At 41.1% G+C, this 20226-nt stretch overlaps 1 protein-coding gene across 2 annotated transcripts in view; it reads left to right on the plus strand.

The window, feature by feature from the left end:
- Window positions 1-10045: 10045 nt before the first annotated feature.
- Window positions 10046-20226, plus strand: part of LOC130908018 (prospero homeobox protein 1-like) — an 84964-nt gene continuing 74783 nt past the window's right edge. The window contains exons 1-3 of one of the 2 annotated variants that reach the window (XM_057823608.1): window positions 10046-10420; window positions 11888-11939; window positions 12022-14098. In XM_057823608.1, coding sequence (XP_057679591.1) covers window positions 12092-14098 — 2007 coding nt within the window. In that variant the 5' untranslated portion in view covers window positions 10046-10420; window positions 11888-11939; window positions 12022-12091. The other variant, XM_057823607.1, reaches the window with a different exon arrangement.

A 20226-nucleotide genomic window follows, 5' to 3' on the forward strand; every position in this document is an offset into this window, starting at 1 on the left:
CACATACAAAAACTGATTTTCATTCAAAATTGTATTTTTTCAATGATTTGCAAAATAAAAGTTAATAAAAACAGCAATAACCCCAACCTCCATCTCTTAATTTTTATTTTCTCTCATTTCCTCCCGTACTAAATGCCAAATCTCAATTTTAACTAGTTAAGAACATAGGATGTATATTAAAATTAAAGTTAATGTAAACATTTACTTTTCTTTTTTTTAATAACAAAGAAATAAGTAACATACATTCAGAAAAATAAGCACAAATGACTTATATTATGCAGAGTGAAATGGAATATATTGTGAAGATCCCACAAACATTGACTTGCCCCACCCCCATGAAAAAAAACTGCGACTTATAGTCCGAACAATACGGTAAATATGATAAATAAGCCTCCTGAACTCTTTCGTTGCTCTTAAAGATTTGATCCATTTTATGTTGAATTTTTTTTTTTTTTTTTTGCTGTTTCAGAAAACACAGATTTGAGCCAATCAGAGCTAACTATCTCTGGTGATCACATGTCAGTATGTCAGCCAATTGAACGGATAAATGAGTTTTTGCTTAGCTGCGTGCATTCGTACATTGACGTGACTCATCATCGTCAGACTCGGATAACTGCAGCAGCTGGGGAAACCTCCATGCCGTCCGTGGAATTAAATAAATAATAAATATTGGTGGAAACGGATGACGCTACACAAGCACTTTATTATGCTTGTTGTTAACACTTATGTAAAGCTGATGGATTGTTTGGATAGACTTTTTTCTTGGAGATGAAATGCAGGTGTGGCAGTTTAGCTTTTTTTTTTTTTTTTTTTTTTTTTTAATTTTTTTAAACATAGCGTTTTGACAGTTGCCGTCATATTTTCGGAATCAAAGCACCGTGTACCGGAACTGCGTTCCGGTCCTGAATCTTATACCGGAACTGCGTTCCTGACCGTTCTGGCCCACTTTCACCCCTTGATATACTGTAATTATTTTCTGTATAAAAATTATTTTTTTCAAACTTGAGTCTTGAAAAAGAGGGGGTCGTCTTATAATCAGGGCCGTCATCAAGTTTCGCCTGGGCAGGACCAAAGTTCAAATTCCACAAAAGCACTTGATTCCAAATTCAATATTACGGCAACATTCATTCCCATCAAATCTTTGTTTCCAACTAATTCCGCTCAACCGTTTCTCTCGACAAAATTCCCGTGATTACGGGCTGTCCACATGCTTGAGTGGGCTGCCCTCCTCCTGACCTGGCCTTCAGGCAGGCGGCCCGTGTGTATAAAGGTCAGCCAAAGGGCTGAGGTGGCGGGTCAAAGGTCGCAGGAGAAACACGGGCCAGACGAGAGGCTGTCAACAGGTACGCCTTGCTGTAAAAACGTTGGCGCTGAGCCACACATACTTGTCAACGTATTCCCTATAGGAAGACCCTCACATAACTCATTACTCTTAATTGGCCCCTTTCGAGTGTGTGTCTACAGTACATGTCTAAGTGAGTGAAGGTGGATCAGTGTATATGATTGTGACTGTGAAAGCGAGTGATTGAATGCGTGTTTATGTGTGTGAATGAGTCGATTTGTGTGTGGATATGTATTTAAATTAGGGCTGTCAAACGATTAAAATTTTTAATTGAGTTAATTACAGCTTAAAAATGAATTAATTAATCGCAATTCAAACCATCTCTAAATATGCCATATTTTTCTTTAAATTATTGTTGGAATGGAAAGATAAGACAGATATATACATTCAACATACGGTACGTAGGGTTGTTCCGATCATGTTTTTTTCCTCCCGATCCGATCGTTTTAGTTTGAGAATCTGCCGATCCCGATATTTCCCGATCCGATGGCTTTTTTTTTGCTCCCGATTCAATTCCAATCATTCCCGATAATTTTTCCCGATCATACACATTTTGGCAATGCATTAAGAAAAAATAAAATAAAACTCGGACGAATATATACATTCAACATACAGTACATAAGTACTGTATGTTGAATGTTGTTTATTATGACAATAAATCCTCAAGATGGCATCTACATTATTAACATTCTTTCTGTGAGAGGGATCCACGGATAGAAAGACTTGTGACTTTGTATATTGTGACTAAATATTGCCATCTAGTGTATTTGTTGAGGTTTCAGTAAATGATACTGAAGGCCATGCCCAATGCATGATGGGAAGTGGAACCATGACAAGTGAAACCACGACTGTGCGTAGTGCTACCAATTCATATATCTTCTCTGCGATGAGATATAACTTAAGGTGTTAAGAAAAAGATCAATTGCCACCTTGCTTCCCCACATTTCTTCCCATGATATTTCTAATCGTAGGGAGAGGGATTGTAAGGCTTTAGCTAATTAAAATAAGTTTCCAAACACTGCCAAAATTCTCTCTACTCAATTTACGCTGCCGTTTAGCTCTCTATATAGGCAAAACGACGCCATTACAGATGGAGCGCGACAATCCGTGAGTGGGTCGTGCAGTGCATGCATTAACTGCGTTAAATATTTTAACGTGATATATTTTTAAAACAATTAATTACCGCCATTATCGGGATAAATTTGATAACCCTACCTTAAGCCTAAACTAAATACTCTGGATGAGTGTCACATATTATGTCTGTAACGTTAAATACAATTAGAAAGCGATTTAATTTAAAATATATATATATATATTAAAAAAAGGCATGGCCGATATTTTTTGCCGATTCCGATACTTTGAAAATGACGTGATCGGACATCTCTACTCCTAATGAAACCTTTTTTTCAAATTTGTAAAAAGAAAAGTCAAAATGAATATGTGTATTAAGCGCTCAGATATCTATAACCCTTGCTAAATCCTGTTTGTTTTTCTCATGGAACCTGCAGATGGATGTTTTGACTTGCATCCATCATTTTTTTTTTTTTTTTCAAAAAGAAATGTCAAAATTCTGAATTAGTCTCAATATCATGAAATTTTAGGTGTATCAAAAGTGATACATTTGGCAATGTATCATGTTAAAATATCTAACGCAATTAATGCATGCGCTGCACGACCCACTCGCGCATTGTTGCGCCTAATCTGTAATGGCGCAGTTTTACCTATATAGAGAGCTAAAAGGCAGCGTAAAATGATTAGAGTGAATTTTGGAAGCCTTTGGAGCCTTTTTTGATTGGCTAAAGCCTTACCATCCCTCTCCCTACGAGTAGAAATATTGTGGGAAGCAATGTGGGGAAGCAAGGTAGTAATTGATCTTTTTCTAAACACCCTATGTTATTTCCCAACGCAGAGAAGATATATCAATTGGTAGCACTACGCACAGTCATGGTTCCACTTCCCATCATGCATTTGGGCATGGCTACCGTATCATTTACTGAAAGCTCAACAATATTTAGTCACAATATACAAAGTCACATTTGTCCTTTAAGAATTACAAGTCTTTCTATCCGTGGATCCCTCTCACAGAAAGAATGTTAATAATGTAAATGCCATCTTGAGGATTTATTGTCATAATAAACAAATACAGTACTTATGTACTGTATGTTGAATGTATATATTCGTCCGAGTTTTATTTATTTTTTCCTTAATGCATTGCCAAAATGTACTGTATATGATCAGGAAAAATTATCAGGAATGATTGGAATTGAATTGAGAGCAAAAAAAAAAAAAAAAAGCAATCGGATCGGGAAATATCGGGATCGGCAGATACTCAAACTAAACCGAACGGGATCGGATCGGGAGCAAAAAAACATGATCGGAACAACCCTAATTAGGACCTTATTTTTCGAATTTTGGGATTCTCTGATAATTGCTTCATATTGCTTGCATTAAAGGGTTAATCACAATATACAACGCCTTGCAAAAAGTATGGAATCACCAGTCTCGGACGAGCACTCACTCAGACATTTTATCACTCTCGACAAGGTGATAATGCTGGAACCTTGGTTTGGTGCTGTTCCAGTGAGATTTACAAAGATGACTGCCTCAAGAAAACATCAAAATTCTCTCAGTCGTTGATGATAAGGGGCTGCATGTCAGGCAAAGGCACTGGGGAGATGGCTGTGGTTAAATCTTCAATAAATGCACAAGTTTACATTGAAATTTTAGACAGCTTTCTTATCCCTTCAATTGAAAATATGTTTGTCATTTTCCAAGATGACAATGCATCATGCCATGGAGCTATGCCACAATGCTCATCAAGTCAATGCCTCAGAGACTGCAAGCTGTCATAAAAGCCAAAGGTGATGCTGCTAAATACTAGAGATGTGCTTTGATTGTTATTTCTTTGTTTGTTTCTCTCGATTCCTTATATATTTCCCTGCACTTGCTCTATAAAAGTAACATTAACTGACCACCACAATGTTTTTTATTCATTTCTTTTAGTGTTTCAGAATGCTAAAGAGTTGCACTTTTGAACTAATTCATTATTTTTCAAGCTTTTTATCAGAGTTTGTTGTACATGAGAAAATGTCTGAGTGAGTGCTTGTCCGAGACTGGTGATTCCATACTTTTTGCTAGGGGTTGTATCACCATTTCAATATTTCATCACACCCCGAGTGTGTGTATGGTGAGTGTGAGAGTTTATGTGGAAAAATATGTGTGTGTATATATATATATATATATATATATATATATATATATATGTATATATTAGGGCTGTCAAAATTATCGCGTTAACGGGCGGTAATTCATTTTTTAAATTAATCACGTTAAAATATTTGACGCAATTAACGCACGTCCCGCTCAGACAGTATTCTGCCTTTTGGTAAGTTTTACAGCAAGGCTTTTTGTGCTGTCTAACAGCGAACTCTTGTGGTCGCTTTGCGACATGGTTTATTGTTGTCTTGCCAGTTCAATATGGCTGCAGGACGTCTCAGGCTGACGCCTACATTGTAATGTTGTGCTTATATGATCCTTGGACAAGATTTGTCCGTAAGTATGGTTGTTGTAAATAATGCACATATTATGTTAATAAGCGAAATGTTATATTTTTTGTATGAGACGCTTTTTGTTTATGTTTTGTGAACCTGTATAGCGTGCTAAGCTAACGTTGTTGCTAATGCAATGCTTGTGTACTTTTTTTTTGTAGTTTTACGACGGTCTAAAGAGGACAACGGTTTGAGGCCATTTTATTAATAAATCAGATGAAAAAGAAAGAAGTCTGATTATTTCGGAGTCGTTCACTACCTGTCTAGCTTTGGAAAAAGTAGACGCTTCGGAGTGAGGACAGCATAGACAGATTTAAATGACAGTAGAGTGAAATGCCCACTACATTCCTTATGTACCGTATGTTGAATGTATATATCCATCTTGTGTCTTATCTTTCCATTCCAACAATTTTACAGAATATATATATAATTTACTGAAAAATATGGCATATTTTATAAATGGTTTGAATTGCGATTAATTGCGATTAATTTAATTTTTAAGCTGTAATTAACTTGATTAAACATTTTAATAGTTTGACAGCCCTAATATATATATATATATATATATTAGGGCTGTCAAAGAGTGTAGAGAGTGATAGTGTTTTTTTTTGTTTTTGTTTTTTTTTTTATGCGTGCACATACAGTAGGTAAATCTGCGCGAGAGAGACTGAGTGCCTGTGAATGTGTGTGTACATGTGTGAAATGTGTGCGCGTGACTCCTGTGAGAGTACATATGTGAGAGCCCGTGTGTGTGTTAGTCAGTGTGTGTCCAACTGTGGATCAGTGAGGAGCAAGGACTTAACAACGACATGAGCCAAAAATACGCTCAAATAATAACATATATATAAATAAGGATGTGACTGAAAATGTACATGAAGCAAAGCATCTTTACGCAATTTCTCCAACAATGGCATCTTCTTGTATTTAGATATACTTTATGTGTGCGTGTGAGTGTATGTATGTGTGTGAGTCCATGTGTGTAAAAGAGAGTCAGTGTTGCGTTTATGTGTGTGTGTCCATGAATAAAAGTGCGCATGAAAGACAGTGCGTGTAAAAGACGGTGCATATGAATGAGTATGTGTGTGTAGCCTCCTGTAATCATTTTTTTTAGGACTTTAGTGGTCTCATTAATACATTTACCGCCATTGACGGCGATAGACGTCCAATCCATCTGGCCTGGGAGGGGCAGGTAACGATCGAATGATTCATATTTCTATTCACTGTTGGCAAGGGCGTTGGTTTGGTCTCAACATTGGTAGGGACGCGATAACAGCATAACCTGCATGTACACTTTTTACATTAAAGTGGCTGCTGCTGGCCGGAAAAAAATTCTAATATCCCTCCTCTTCAAAGGGGGTGGAGGAGGCGGCATGTCGACATGTAATTCTATCGGGATTGTGTGAATGTGAAGGTTCTAGTCATCAGCCAATCAAATGTGCGTTCGAAGGGGGGGGGGGGGGGGGGGGGGACCAGCACATTCAGCAAGTGAAAAGGGGTCAATTTAAATCTGAACATAATGTAGGGTAAATTCTATCCTTACAACTTATGGGAAGACAATGTAAATTACCTATATAACGGAATTCATTATATAATGCAAACAAGGTTGGTTAAAAGTTGGTGGGGACAATTTGAGCATCCCTAAAAGTTGGTGGTGTTATGTCCCTATACCGTCGCCTTTGCCTATTGGTCAAAATGAATTGGATGTCTATCGCAATGAGTATGTGTAGCCTCCTGTAATTTTTTTTTTTTTTTTTTTTAGAACTTCAGTGGTCTGATTAATTAAATTGCTGCCATTGACGGCGATAGACGTCCAATCCAACTGGCCTGGGAGAGGCCGTTAGCAATCAAATGATAGTTCATATTTCTATTCTCTATTGGTCAAAATGAATTGGACGTCTATCGTCGTCAGTGGCAGCCAATGGTAAATATTTGTGCTGCAACGTTTAATCGATGAACTCCAGTATTCGATTCGAAAAAAATATTCGGATTAAATTTTGTTGGTTCGAGAATTCGTTTAATCAAAGTGGCGTTGTAGAGGTTTATTTTCAAAGTGTTTGCATTTCGTTTTATTGATTAGGGTGGATACACTAACCTCTGGTCGGCCTCATTTCACATGTCTGAATCCAACTGCTCCCTGTTCAGACCAACATAAGCTTAAGTTTTTTTAATGCATTCGTAATTTAGTTTATAGGTATGTTTAGCTGTTTTTTGTGGGAATATGTGTCCGAACCATTTGTTCGGAGCATTGTTTAAAAAAAATTATTCTTTTTAAGTTAGCATTTTATAGCATTTATGCTAGCGGACTTTTGCTATGTAAGTTAGCCAATTGTTCTTTTATTGAACATAGATCCTAATTTTTTTTTTTATACCATTTGTGGCTCAGCTCAGGCATGTTCATTTTTCATGTTCCTTATCCGATTACTCCATTATTCGAGTTCACTGATTAATCGACTACTAAAATAATCGATAGCTGCAGCCCTAGTAAACACATAAAGTAAAATGTATATTTTCTTAGTTTGATTTAAAAAAAAAAAAAAAAAAAAGTTTTTAAATATGTTAATCTACACAAAAAGCAAGCACTGCAATCCACTCTATTATAATGCATGAATGTTATTTGAAATCCTTCCAGTGTTGTCTTAACAGAGAAAGCTGCAAAACGAACATGTTGCTCCACCTTGACAGGTGAGAGGTCATCCACTTCGCGCATGCGTACTGCACCCCAAATTCATTTAGTGTGTCACGCATATCCAGCAAAAAAAAAAAAAAAAATCATTTGCTGAGGGGCGTATTTGACTTTATATAATTTTTAAACTCAAAATCCCAATTGTGTATAGTTCTTTTTCATGACGTCACAAAAACAGTAAATTAAACGCTGATATTTTGATCATGTTTGAATAATATTGACTCATTTCAATGTAGTTTGACGCGATATAATTGCTTTTGTACGTATTACACGAACAAGAAATTATTATTATTATTACCGTAAGGGTCTTATTATGCTCTCTCCTAAATGTGTTTTTCTAACAAGGGCCCCTTTCATGCAAATAAGGCAGCGCACACACACACACACACGCCATAATCAGCAGTATACTTGTATAGCCTGGAAAGAGGGATGTGGGTCACCGAGGGCCAACACTCTGCCAGCTCTCACAGCCAAGAAGTAACAACAGAGTATGCAAATTATGAGTTATTTCACAACGGCACACCAATTATGGGCAACGTGATCTTTTTTCCCCACTCAATTGATTCGGTTTAATTGCAACAAAACACTTGTTTTAATGTGAACACACACCTGCACGCGCGTTCCAATGCGAAGTCGCATCGGGAAAATTTATATATATCTTTTTTTCTAATTCAAGCCGTCATGTTGTAATATTGGTTTTGGTGTGTACTGCATCGTACAGGGGAGATTTTTTTTTAATTTTATTTATTTATTTTAAATATTATGACGCCCATCTGTTGCGAAAATGCGCCTCAGGAATATTACAAACAGCATTACTCGTTGTCCTTTGTTATTTAAGCTGAATTTTCATTGGTCGTTCAAACAAGTTGATCTTGATCGTGGTTTTTTTACTGTAATTAAATACATTGAATGCGACTCTTATCCTCGGGGTGCTTTATTATTTTTCTCCGTTTTAAAATAAACCGTCGTTGGTTTTCAATTAACCGATTAGAAATAGTACGTAAAACAACATTGGCGTTATTTTTAGAATCGAATAATGATTAGAATAATAAGTGAAAGCAATAAAACGACACCTTTAACACCTCTGGGGGCAATATCGTTTCCCCTCGGCCTGCCCCCCTTTTAGCACTAATAAATATGTCAGTACATTCAAAGCCCAAAAGAGGGTATAAGCGTGACAAATAAATCAACGACCAGTGGATCTTTTTTTTTTTTTTTTCCTCTTTTTTTTTCTTGCGGAACTCAAAGTTTGCTGACTTTAGTTATATTAAATCCAACAACAAAAAAGAACATGCGAAATGGAAAAAAAGAGGGGGAAAAAAAGCACCTCACCCTTTTCCTTTTTGGACCGCGTGTGGAAAATTCGACGTTTTGTGCACAACCTGGAGGAGAAAAACAGAATAGAACTGTGAATGATAGCCATTGACGGCGATAGACGTCCGATTTATTTAAACCGGGAGGGAATAGAAATGTGTTTAATGACGTGTCAGCCATTGACTGCGATGGACGTCCAATCCTTTTTGACCGGGAGGGAATAAAAACATCCCAGATAGCAGATCGACGTTGAAAAGATGTTGGATCAACATTCCGCTCATTGAATCAACGTCACTTTTCCACTCTCAATTTATGTTTCAACGTTGAAATCCTTACAAAACCTAAACATCATTTCGATTATTAATAAAAATTTGAACAATGTTGAATCAATGTTTTGTTTTCGACTCATTTTCAATCATAAATCAACTATTTGTCAACATTACTTCATCAACTATAAAACAATGTAAACCCAACCATCGCCTGACATACCATAGAACAACGTTGTTTCAACGTCGAAAATTTAGATGTCAACCATACTGATGATTTTGATGGAAAATCAACGTTTATTCAATGTCCGTCTGCTATGTATAATGATGTGACAGCAATTGACGACGATAGACGTCCAATCAATTTTGATATAGGACGTCTATCACCGTCAGTGGGAGGCGATTAAATTGATTGAAAATCTCTGACAACAGGTGGAATTAATTCATGTACAAAAAAATGTTAAACACGTTTCTGTAACTGAGGAAAATCGACTTAAAATGCAAAATGTGGCGTTCAATGCACACGATAAAAATCGGATTTATCCTTTCTAAAGGTATAAAAAAGTAAAAAGTCGCTTTTAATGTAAATATAAACTAATAAATCGAGCAAACGCGTTCAAACAACACATTTTTGCGTTGAATAAAACAATTTCTTAGTGTTACGATGATTAAAAAATGTTTTTGAAGCAGAACGAAAGGGGGGAAAGATTTTTTTTTTTTTTTTAAAGGGGGGCAGTTCAAGTTCAGCGCGTGGTTCTCCTCCCGTGGGGGGGCGTTGAGAGGAAGAAGGGAGGCGGAGGTGATGAGACGGGGGGGTCTTCTCTTATTGGTGGCTTGCCACGGTTACATCACGCCCCGTCGGCCGTGACGCTCGCACGTCTTCCGGCTTCCTTCAGCCGCGTCTTCAAGTGGATCTTTTTTAGTGGCCGGGGAGGAGCGCGCCGCTGCATCCAGTCGTCCCGCTCCATCCATCCAGCCACACGCGCTCCCTCATTCTCTCTCTCTTTCGCGTACTTACCATACGTCTCTCGCTCTTTGTGCGTAAAAAAGCAAGAGGGAAGGCAGCCAAAGAGCTCCTCGCATCTTCCATTCGCTTTTTTTAGGCTTTTGTTCTCCTCAGATACTTTTTATTCCACGAGCATCGGTGCGGTGATCTATTCCCTCTTTTTGTGGTGGAGCGTGTGAGTTTTTTTTTTTTTTTTTTTTTTTGGGACCCCCCTCCTTTTCTTCCTCCTCCTACTCGTCATCATCATCATCATCTGCGGGGGTAAGTAACCTTGTCCTCGGATACCTCCCCTCTCGGTCGGGCGGTCAGGGGGGGAAAAAGCGTTAAAAATGACTTCATGAGGAGGAAAATGGTCCCCAATTGGGAGTTATAGTTAGTTTTCATCACTTAATTTTGGCTTAAAGTTAAGGTGCTGTTTTTCGGGGATGCCCGGTAAAGTTGCAAGTAAGTTTGTCTCATCTGCTCAAGTTCGGTCAAATCACCGAACTGTCATGTTTTTATTAATTTGGAAAATTTGCAAGCTTTTTTTTAATAACTTCAAAAGTAAAATTTGTGGTGTGTTCCGCAAGATTTTTTTTTGCTGTTGTTAGGAAAGTGGAGTGTGTACGTGTGTGTGAGTGTGTGTGTGTTGCAATAGACAGGTGCTGGCTCCCAAAAGACAGGTGCTCATGCTGGTGACTATTTCCAGCTCTATTGTTTAAGGCTCCTCGTCATCAAGTTTTGTTTTTTTTTCATCTCCTTGTTGTTTTTTGTCGCCTTCTTAAAAGACGATTCATATCCTGTCAGTGTTATTTTATAATGTAGGCCTAATGTCTTTAAGAAAAACATGACAAAACATTGAAAAAGTAAATTTGTTGTTCTTGTTTTTAGTTATTTGTGATGTATAATTGTAAGTGATGCTGTCAAAATTATAGTGGATTTGTGTTGCTCTTTTAAAATTGTGTGATAAATCTTATCGAGGACAAAAAAGTGCACATAAAATGTGAATAATTTACTGCTTTAACACGCATGTTCAGTTAATTTGACATGTTGTTTTAGATCTATTCTTCAAATAGGCAGTAATTCATAACACACAAGTGTATTTTAAGTAGTCCTCAGTTTCATGTTCTTGTAATTTAGATTTAAAAATGACTAAAGTGTGGTAATAAACCGCAATATTTTTGACAAACTCTCCTGAATTTTCCCTCATTCTATTAAAATGCCTTCAATCCATTTTCCAATCTGTCACTCGGCACTTCTGCTTCATTTCTAAAGAGCGCTTTAAGTCGCAGTTTGACCGGTGTGACCTATTCGTTTGAGCAGAATTAAGTGTCCTTGCCAGATGAAAAGGCAACCCAAACAAAACCGACAAAATAAAAGCCGGCAGCGTGAACCGAAATCAATCGGCCTATTTTGCTTTTGTTGCCTATAGAAGATACGGCGGAATCATTGATCCGCGCGGACCGGCCCCGAGTTTTGAAAAGGCGAACATTTCGGTGGCGCGTATCGTCTTAACCCCGTCTAATGTGCCCCTTTTCCAATTAATAGCGCCTATGTTCGCGCACACAACACAAACATGGAAATGAGGACAAGTGCTTAAGTCATTATCATAATTTTATGCTGCTTTGTGTTGCGTGGGAACTGGTTCAGTGTCACGCGCCGTGCGACAGGGGACGGGGATGAAATGTAGGACTTTGCCCTGGAATGTCGAGGCGAAGGCCTAATTCTGACGCCTGTTTCCCATCATAGGTGGTCGAATCGTCCCGCGGAGGAACACTCAGCGTACGCGTTCTAACCAAGTGTAAGGCTGCGACTTCTCCCGCTCTTGAAGTGCTGGTAGTATTTTCCGTCACTGATGTGTTTTTGATCTGGTCCGCTTTCAGGTGCTCAGAGCTTTCGCTCCCAGAGACGCGTGCGGTTTTGCGGGATATGGCCCAATAGCAGCAACCCGTGATGCCGGACCATGACAGCGACTCCCTCCTGAACAGACAGACCAAGCGAAGACGTGTGGACATCGGTGTGAAGAGGACCGTGGGTAGCGCCGCCTCCGCCGCAGCAGCGACAGCGACTACTGATAGCATTGCGCGCGCCAAAGCAGCCATTTTTAGTGCCATGAACTCTCTGAGCGCTCACTCTCACCACGGATCAGACGCAGACCCCATGGAGTGCTCTGTAGTGCAGCCGCACGGGGGGCCCGGCGTGGTATCGGCCGGCGACAGCGAGTCAAAGTCCAACGTGCTGCGAAAGCTGCTAAAGCGGGCCAACTCGTACGAGGACGCCATGATGCCCTTTCCCGGCACTACTATTATCTCGCAGTTGCTCAAGAACAACTTAGCTAAAAACGGCGGAGGGCCAGAAAGAGGGGATAGAGGCGAAAGAGTCGACCACGGCTTTCCCGGATCTGGGCTCTCAAATACGAGCTCTGACGCGCCCCAAGAGGACGCCTGCAGCAATTCCTCCCAAGAAAGCACCCCTCAGGAATGCTTGTCGCCTTTCGGCCGGCCCCCCGGCCTGGGCGCATTCGACATGGAGCGTCTTAACGACGAGCACTTGCGCGCCAAGCGGGCCCGAGTGGAGAACATCATTCGCGGTATGAGCCACTCCCCGAGCGTCCTAGTGCCGCCGTCTTCTCGGCACGAACGCGACCACGACATGGACGGGGACAGGGAAATGGATCTGGAGTGCGCGCCCCCTCGGTCGCAGCACCAGGGCCCCGGTAGCCCCAGGGCGGGAGAGGTTTGCGGAAGCAGCAGCAGCAGGGAAAATAAGCGCAAGCAGCGTCTGCCTCAACAGCAGCAACAGAGTTTCACCCAGCTGGTGTGTCAGAGGAAAGAGCAAAAGCAGGAAGAGCGGCGACAACTCAAGCTCCAGCTGGAGGACATGCAGAAACAGCTGCGCCAGCTCCAGGAGAAATTCTTTCAGATCTACGACTCAACCGACGACTCCGAACACAACGACCTGCACAATGACATAGGCAACCTGTCCGAGGACAGCCCGGTGAGATCCGACAATGGCGGTGACGATCAAGGCGGGGACGACCGGGGTGGCGAAGACTTGCGCTCCGATAACGAGATGTCCGACCTTGATCCTGGCCACTTCCTGGATCGGGCGCGGGCGCTGCTTCAACAGCAGACTCTTCTAGGGGAAGGAGAAAAGCCGAGGCGAGATGGAATTGGCCGAAGCAAAGGGCAGGGAGGCCCGGGAGCCTCCATGCATGCCGAAGGTAAACAGCTGGCAGAAACTCTGAAGCAGGAACTCAATTCCGCGATGACACAAGTTGTGGACACTGTCGTCAAGGTGTTTGCCAAGCCGCCGCGTCCCACGCCCCAGCAGGCATTCCCCCCGCTTTCCCTACCCGCTGAAAGGTTCTCCACAGCCGTCAATGGGGACAACCCTAACTTCCACACCACCAACCAGAGGCTGCAGTGTTTCGGCGACGTCATCATTCCCAATCCGCTAGACTCCTTCGCCGGCATTCCCGGAATCCCGGGTGCGGTGAATGACCAAACCGAGGCCCTGCCGTTAGTCGTCAGGAAGACTCCCAGTGAGCACCACCACCACCATCATCACCAGTCCTCAGCTGTGGGTGCCCACGGTGGTCACCACCATCCATCTCTTCACCCTTCCTCACTCTCCGCCTCAATGGGGTTCAGCCCCCCCTCCTTCCGACACCCGTTTCCCCTCCCGCTCATGGGTTATCCCTTCCAGAGTCCCCTTGGCCCACCCGCGGGCAGCTACCCGAGCAAGGACCGCTCCTCACCAGACTCCATGGACCTGTCCCGTGAGACCACGAGTCTGAGGACCAAGATGTCATCCGGACACCACCTGGGGCACCACCATCGCTCGTGTTCGCCAGCGCACCCTGGCAGCACGGCGGAAGGACTCTCCTTGTCGCTCATCAAATCCGAATGCGGCGACCTTCAAGACATGTCCGACATCTCGCCTTACTCAGGCAGCAATGTATCCTTTGCTTAAAAAAAAAAAAAATACACTTGCTCGACACTCCCACAGGTGCAGAGTTAAGTCCTTCTCCAGATCGCTAAGAAACAGCAAAAGTGTCGATGAATCACTTTTCCTCGTATTTATTTTTACATTCGTAGCTCACCTTCTCCCGGGCTTTTCTTCCATCTTCCACAGCGTAAGTGCTTTAAAAGCTTTCTTATCTCATATCGCTTACTCAGACAGATTAGGTCCCGGCGACATTTTCTGCCCCAATTGCTTTTGTTCAAAATGTCCTGAAAGAACAAGCAGGAAGATAGCATCATAGAACTTGGCACACAATAGTGTTATACATCCTTGCTTATAGTTTAACCCCAGTGGTGCCCTGTGGATAAAGAAGCCTTCCCCAATGGGAGGCTCATATTGAATCCCCCTGGAGACTGGAGGCTAATAGCTTAAAGTCCCTCCTCTTTCTTCTCCGTATACCTCCTTAGCCCCCACACTATTAACCTCATGAAAATTTGATGGGTGCCCTCGGTTATCCTTAGAAAGCTTGGCGTCATTAGCATTCGTTCCATATTACAGTGGGGCAAATAAGTATTTAGTCAACCACCAATTGTGCAAGTTCTCCTACTTAAAAAGATAAGAGAGGCATTTAATCGTCAAGATCGGTAAACCTCAACCATGAGAGAGAATGTGGAAAAAAAAAACAACAGAAAATCACATAGTTTGATTGTTAAATAATTTATTTGCAAATCATGGTGGAAAATAAGTGGTCAATACCAAAAGTTCATCTCAATACTTTATTATGTATCCTTTGTCGGCAATAATGGAGGCCAAACGTTTTCTGTAACTTTTCACTTGGTGTAAAGAAATCAACTGTGGGAGCAATTATTAGAAAATGGAAGACATACAAGACCACTGATAATCTCCCTCCCCGTGGCGTCAAAATGATAACAAGAACGGTGAGCAAAAATCCCAGAACCACACGGGGGGACCGAGTGAATGACCTACAGAGAGCTGGGACCACAGTCACAAAGTCTACTATCAGTAACACAATGGGCCGCCAGGGACTCAAATCCTGCACTGCCAGACATGTCCCCCTGCTGAAGAAAGTACACGTCCAGGCCCGTCTACGGTTCGCTAGAGAGCATTTGGATGATCCAGAAGAGGACTAGTAGAATGTGTTATGGTCAGATGAAACCAAAATAGAACTTTTAGTTAGAAACTAAAGATGTCCGATCACGTCATTTTCAAAGTATTGGAATCGGCAAAAAAATATCGGACATGCCTTTTTTTAATATTTATATTTTTTTTGATTAACACTAGAAAACCCGGCAGAGGCCGACTTGGCCTTTCCCAAGACAAACACTCCTAATATTCCCTAGCAATGGCCGATTTGGCCTCTCCTCTGTGACTAATGTGATAGTTTGTGTCAGTTCACGTCAAGCTACATTTATTTAATTACATTTATTTATGAAGTTTGACACTTTTTACACATTTTTAATGCGCTTCTCCTATACTCCAAACATAAAGACAGAAGGAGTGTGTACAAATGTGTACATTGTTTTGAAGAAGAAGAAAAAGCGTTTTAGAACTGCAATTTGAGTGTAAAGCAGGAATTGTGTATATAATTTAGAAGGACTGAATCAGGGGCATGGAGTATGGATTGTGGTCATTGTGTGTGAGGTTAATGTATGTCTAGTAGTGAATTTCCATATGAACGGCTGTTGTCTGTCCGACAACAACTTGCCATTTCGAAAGCACTTGGGTCATTTTTGCCACCTCAGGGTTTACCGGGGGAGAGGCCATATCGGCCATTGTTTGGGACTAGTAGGAGTACCAGAATTCTCTGGGACTTCTAGTGTTAAATCGTTTTCTAATTGTATTTAACGTTACAGACAAAATGTCTTACATTCAGCCAGTCTTCACGACTCATTCACGCATTGTCGCGTTCAATCTATAATGGCGCTGTTTTACCTATATATATAGAGATAACAGGCAGCGTAAAATGAGTAGAGAGAATTTTGGCAGTCTTTGGAGCCTCTTTTTAATTGGCTAAAGCCTTAAAATCCCTCTCTGAACAATTAGAAAAATCGTGGGAACCAATGTGGGGAAGAACAGTAGTGATTGATCTTTCCCTTAACACCCTATCTTACTTCCTAACGCAGAGAAGATATATCAATTGGTGCCACTACGCTGAGTCATGGTTGCACTTCCCATCATGCATTTGGGCAGATCAGTTAAATGGCTACAGTGTCATTTACTGAAAGCTCAACAAATACACTAGATGGCAATATTTAGTCACAATATATAAAGTCACATTCATCCTTTAAGAATTACAAGTCTTTCTATCCGTGGATCCCTCTCACAGAAAGAATGTTAATAATGTAAATGCCATCTTGAGGATTTATTGTCATAAAAAACAAATACAGTACTTATGTACTGTATGTTGAATGTATATATTCGTCCGAGTTTTATTCATTTTTTTCTTAGGTCCTGGAGTGGCCTAGCCAGTCTCCAGATCTCAACCCCATAGAAAATCTGTGGAGGGAGTTGAAAGTCCATGTTGCCCAACGACAGCCCCAAATCATCACTGCTCTAGAGGATATCTGCACGGAGGAATGAGCCAAAATACCAGCAACAGTGTGTGAAAAGCTTGTGAAAAGTTACAGAAAACATTTGGCCTCAGTTATTGCCAACAAAGGGTACATAACAAATAGAGGTGCACGATAATTATCGGTCCGATAATGGGAATTATGACGTTATCCCAATAAATCCAATAATATAATATCGCCCCTATTAATAATATTTTTGGCACGGCGTCGGATTGGGATTCGTGCGTTTGCACACCGGAAAAACAGGAGTGGAAACAAAGTTTTGTTACTGTCTTTGTTTTGTTCATTATAATAATGTTCATGTCATCATGAAAATTCTGGTTCGGTCAAAGGCACATCTAAGCTGAATCAACCGCTAGTATTTTTGACCTACAGCTGTTCAAAAACTCATATACATTATCGGTTATCGTATCGGTATCGGCCTTGAGGAGCAGGAAGTTATCGATATCGGTTTCAAAAAATGGATATCGTGCACCCCTAATAACAAAGTATCAGGGCCGGCGCAGGCCATTTGGGGGCCCTAAGCAAAATAATGCAAAGGGGCCCATATTTTTGGCCCACCATTTTGTCCCAGTGTACTGTGAAATCCATTAATGCAATCCAACCCATACGTCCATATTTTGTATATTAATCAGATTTTGTTGCACTGCATACTTCAAACTTCTCACCCCAAATGATTGTCAGTACTTACAGGAGATAGCGCCAAACATTTTTCTAAAAGAGGAAAGAAAGAAGGAAGAACTTTTTTTTTAAGCTTGTAATCAAGTATCAAAACTCACAAAAGTCAAATAAAGCAAACTGTAGTAAACAAAATAGAATATATAAAACAACTGCCAGATTGTGGTCCCCATAGTGGTCAGGGGCTCTATGCAGCTGCATAGTCTGCGTATAGGCTGGGCCGGCCCTGCAAAGTATTGAGATGAAATTTTGTTATTGACCAAAAACTTATTTTCCACCATGATTTGCAAATAAATTCTTTAAAAATCAACCAATGTGATTTTCAGTTTTTTTCCCCACATTATGTCTCTCGTGGTTGAGGTTTACCCATGTTGACAATTACAGGCCTCTCTAATATTTTCAAGTGGGAGAACTTGCCTGACTAAATACTTATTTGCCCCACTGTAAATGAATCACTCCTCTAGTTTACCTGCTTCCGAGGAAGATATGTTTATTTAAGGCTACACGAGGCCTTGTTTTTGCATTTAGCGCATGTCACAGAAGGTTCGCCCGAGGACCTGGCCGGAGATGCGTATTCAAGATTTTCTCCAGCGCTCTTATCATCCATCGCCGTTGTAAAAAAGCCCACAATCATTGTCATTTCTCGTTTTTTTTTTTTTTTTTTTTTTTCATTTCATAAAGATCTGTCAACAGCCCGGGGGGCCCTTGGGCTGTTGCTTGGCAGCCAAATACTTCTTTTTTTGTTTGTTTTCCCTCCCTGCAAAGGCCCCTCCTCCCCCGTTCTTTTCTTTTGAAGCGGACGTTAACAGGTGTTTGCAGCGAGCTGTTTATCTTTCATTACCTCGCCTTGTCTTGTCTTCTGACCTAAGGCTGAACGCTTTCCAGAGATCCATAATCCTTTGCTTTTGCCGGCTCCCGATGGAGGGATGAAAAGAGGGAAAGAGAGAGAAGGAGGCGTAGAGTAACTGAGGGGAAGTAGGAAACAATCAAACAACAAGCACACAGGCCAGATGCTGGGGCTTTTCATGGTCGCTTTTATACGTTCTGGCTATTCACACGCCGGGCAATCTGCACCTTTTTTATTATTGATTGCCATACTTGAGCTGGAGTTTTGTGCATCCCCGCGTTATCGTTTTGCCCCAATTAATGAATCACTCAGAACTTCTTTTCCGAGTCTCGGAGGTCAGCGACAGCTTGTCCGACATTTTTTTGCGAGGCGCGTTCAAGTTCACCGCCGTCCTGCGCCCATCGTCGAGCAGATGGCCGCGATGGCTTTTTGCTCATTTGTCCGCGGTCCAACTCGGAAAATTCTTGTCCCTACACCTGGAATCGAGGAGGGAAGAGGCTATTTTGCTCTCATGACTCTGGGCTATGGGGAAGTATTCAGGGAGCGGTGATTTCTTGTTCGGGTTGCGTCCCTGCGAACTGCGGGAGCCAGCTGGTGCGAGCGCGCCATCATGACAAAATAATAGCTCTGCACGCCACCCCTAAGTCCAATCACAATTACATTTGCAAGCTGTGAGGGAATTGGAGATGAAAACGTCTCATCAGGAAATGCGAGGATTTCTTAATGGTTGACCGTCGATGGCTGCGGCGGTACCGTTTCTGTGTGTTTAAAAGTGAAAGAACCCTGAGCAAAAGTGGCAACTAGGGTTGTTCCGATCATGTTTTTTTTGCTCCGTTTTAGTTTGAGTATCTGCCGATCCCGATATTTCCCGATCCCGATTCAATTCCAATCATTCCCGATAACTTTTCCCGATCATATACATTTTGGCAATGCATGAAGAAAAAAATGAATAAAACTCGGACGAATATATGCATTCAACATACAGTACATACAGTGCTGCTCGAAAGTTTGTGAACCCCACAGCGATGGTCAGATTTTTTGTAAAAAAAACTAAAATAACCTTATTAAATGTTAAGTTATACCCAAATCCACAATACTGACATTCCAAATAATGGACTGAAACAAAAGAAATAGTTATATTGTCATTCTTTATTTAACAAAAGTGGTTGATTTAAGAAAAACTCAGATATCATGTGTGCAAAAGTATGTGAACCCCTTCAGTTAATAGGATATTGCGCCTCCTTTTGCAGAGATTACCTCAACCAAACGGTTTCTGTAGTGACTAATCAGCCTCTCACATCTACTTTGGGGGATTTTTGCCCATTCTTCCTTGCAGAACGCAGTCAGTTGAGAGAGGTTTGATGGGCGTCTGGCATGAACTGCTCGCTTCAGGTCCCGCCACAGCATTTCAATGGGATTTAGGTCAGGACTTTGACTGGGCCAGTCCAGAACACGAATCTTCTTCTTTTTCAGCCATTCCTTGGTTGTATTGCTGGAATGCTTTGGATCATTATCATGTTGCATGATCCACCTTCTGCCAAGCTTTAACTTCAAAACAGATGGCGTCAGGTTATGTTCTAGGATTTGACAATATTCCTCAGAATTCATGATTCCCTGGACTATGTGGAGTTGTCCAGGTCCTGAGGATGAAAAGCAAGCCCAGATCTTGACATTCCCACCTCCATGCTTCACTGTTGGGAGAAGGTTCTTTTGGTGGTATGCAGTGTTGACTTTTCGCCAGACATGGCGGTTTTGGTTGTGACCAAACAGTTCAATTTTGCACCTACATCAGTTGATGAAAACTCTTTTTAATTTAGTCTCGACAACACAACTGTTAAAAAAACAAAAAAAAACTACTGAATTGATTGATTAGGAAATCAGGTTGAAATAATAGAAAATTCCAAAATGTTGAGGGGGTTCACAAACTTTTGAGCAGCACTGTAAGTACTGTATTTGTTTATTATGACAATAAATCAAGATGGCATTTACATTAACATTCTTTCTGT

The sequence above is a fragment of the Corythoichthys intestinalis genome, chromosome 19 (genome assembly GCF_030265065.1).
Source record: "Corythoichthys intestinalis isolate RoL2023-P3 chromosome 19, ASM3026506v1, whole genome shotgun sequence".
NCBI classification, from domain to species: domain Eukaryota; kingdom Metazoa; phylum Chordata; class Actinopteri; order Syngnathiformes; family Syngnathidae; genus Corythoichthys; species Corythoichthys intestinalis.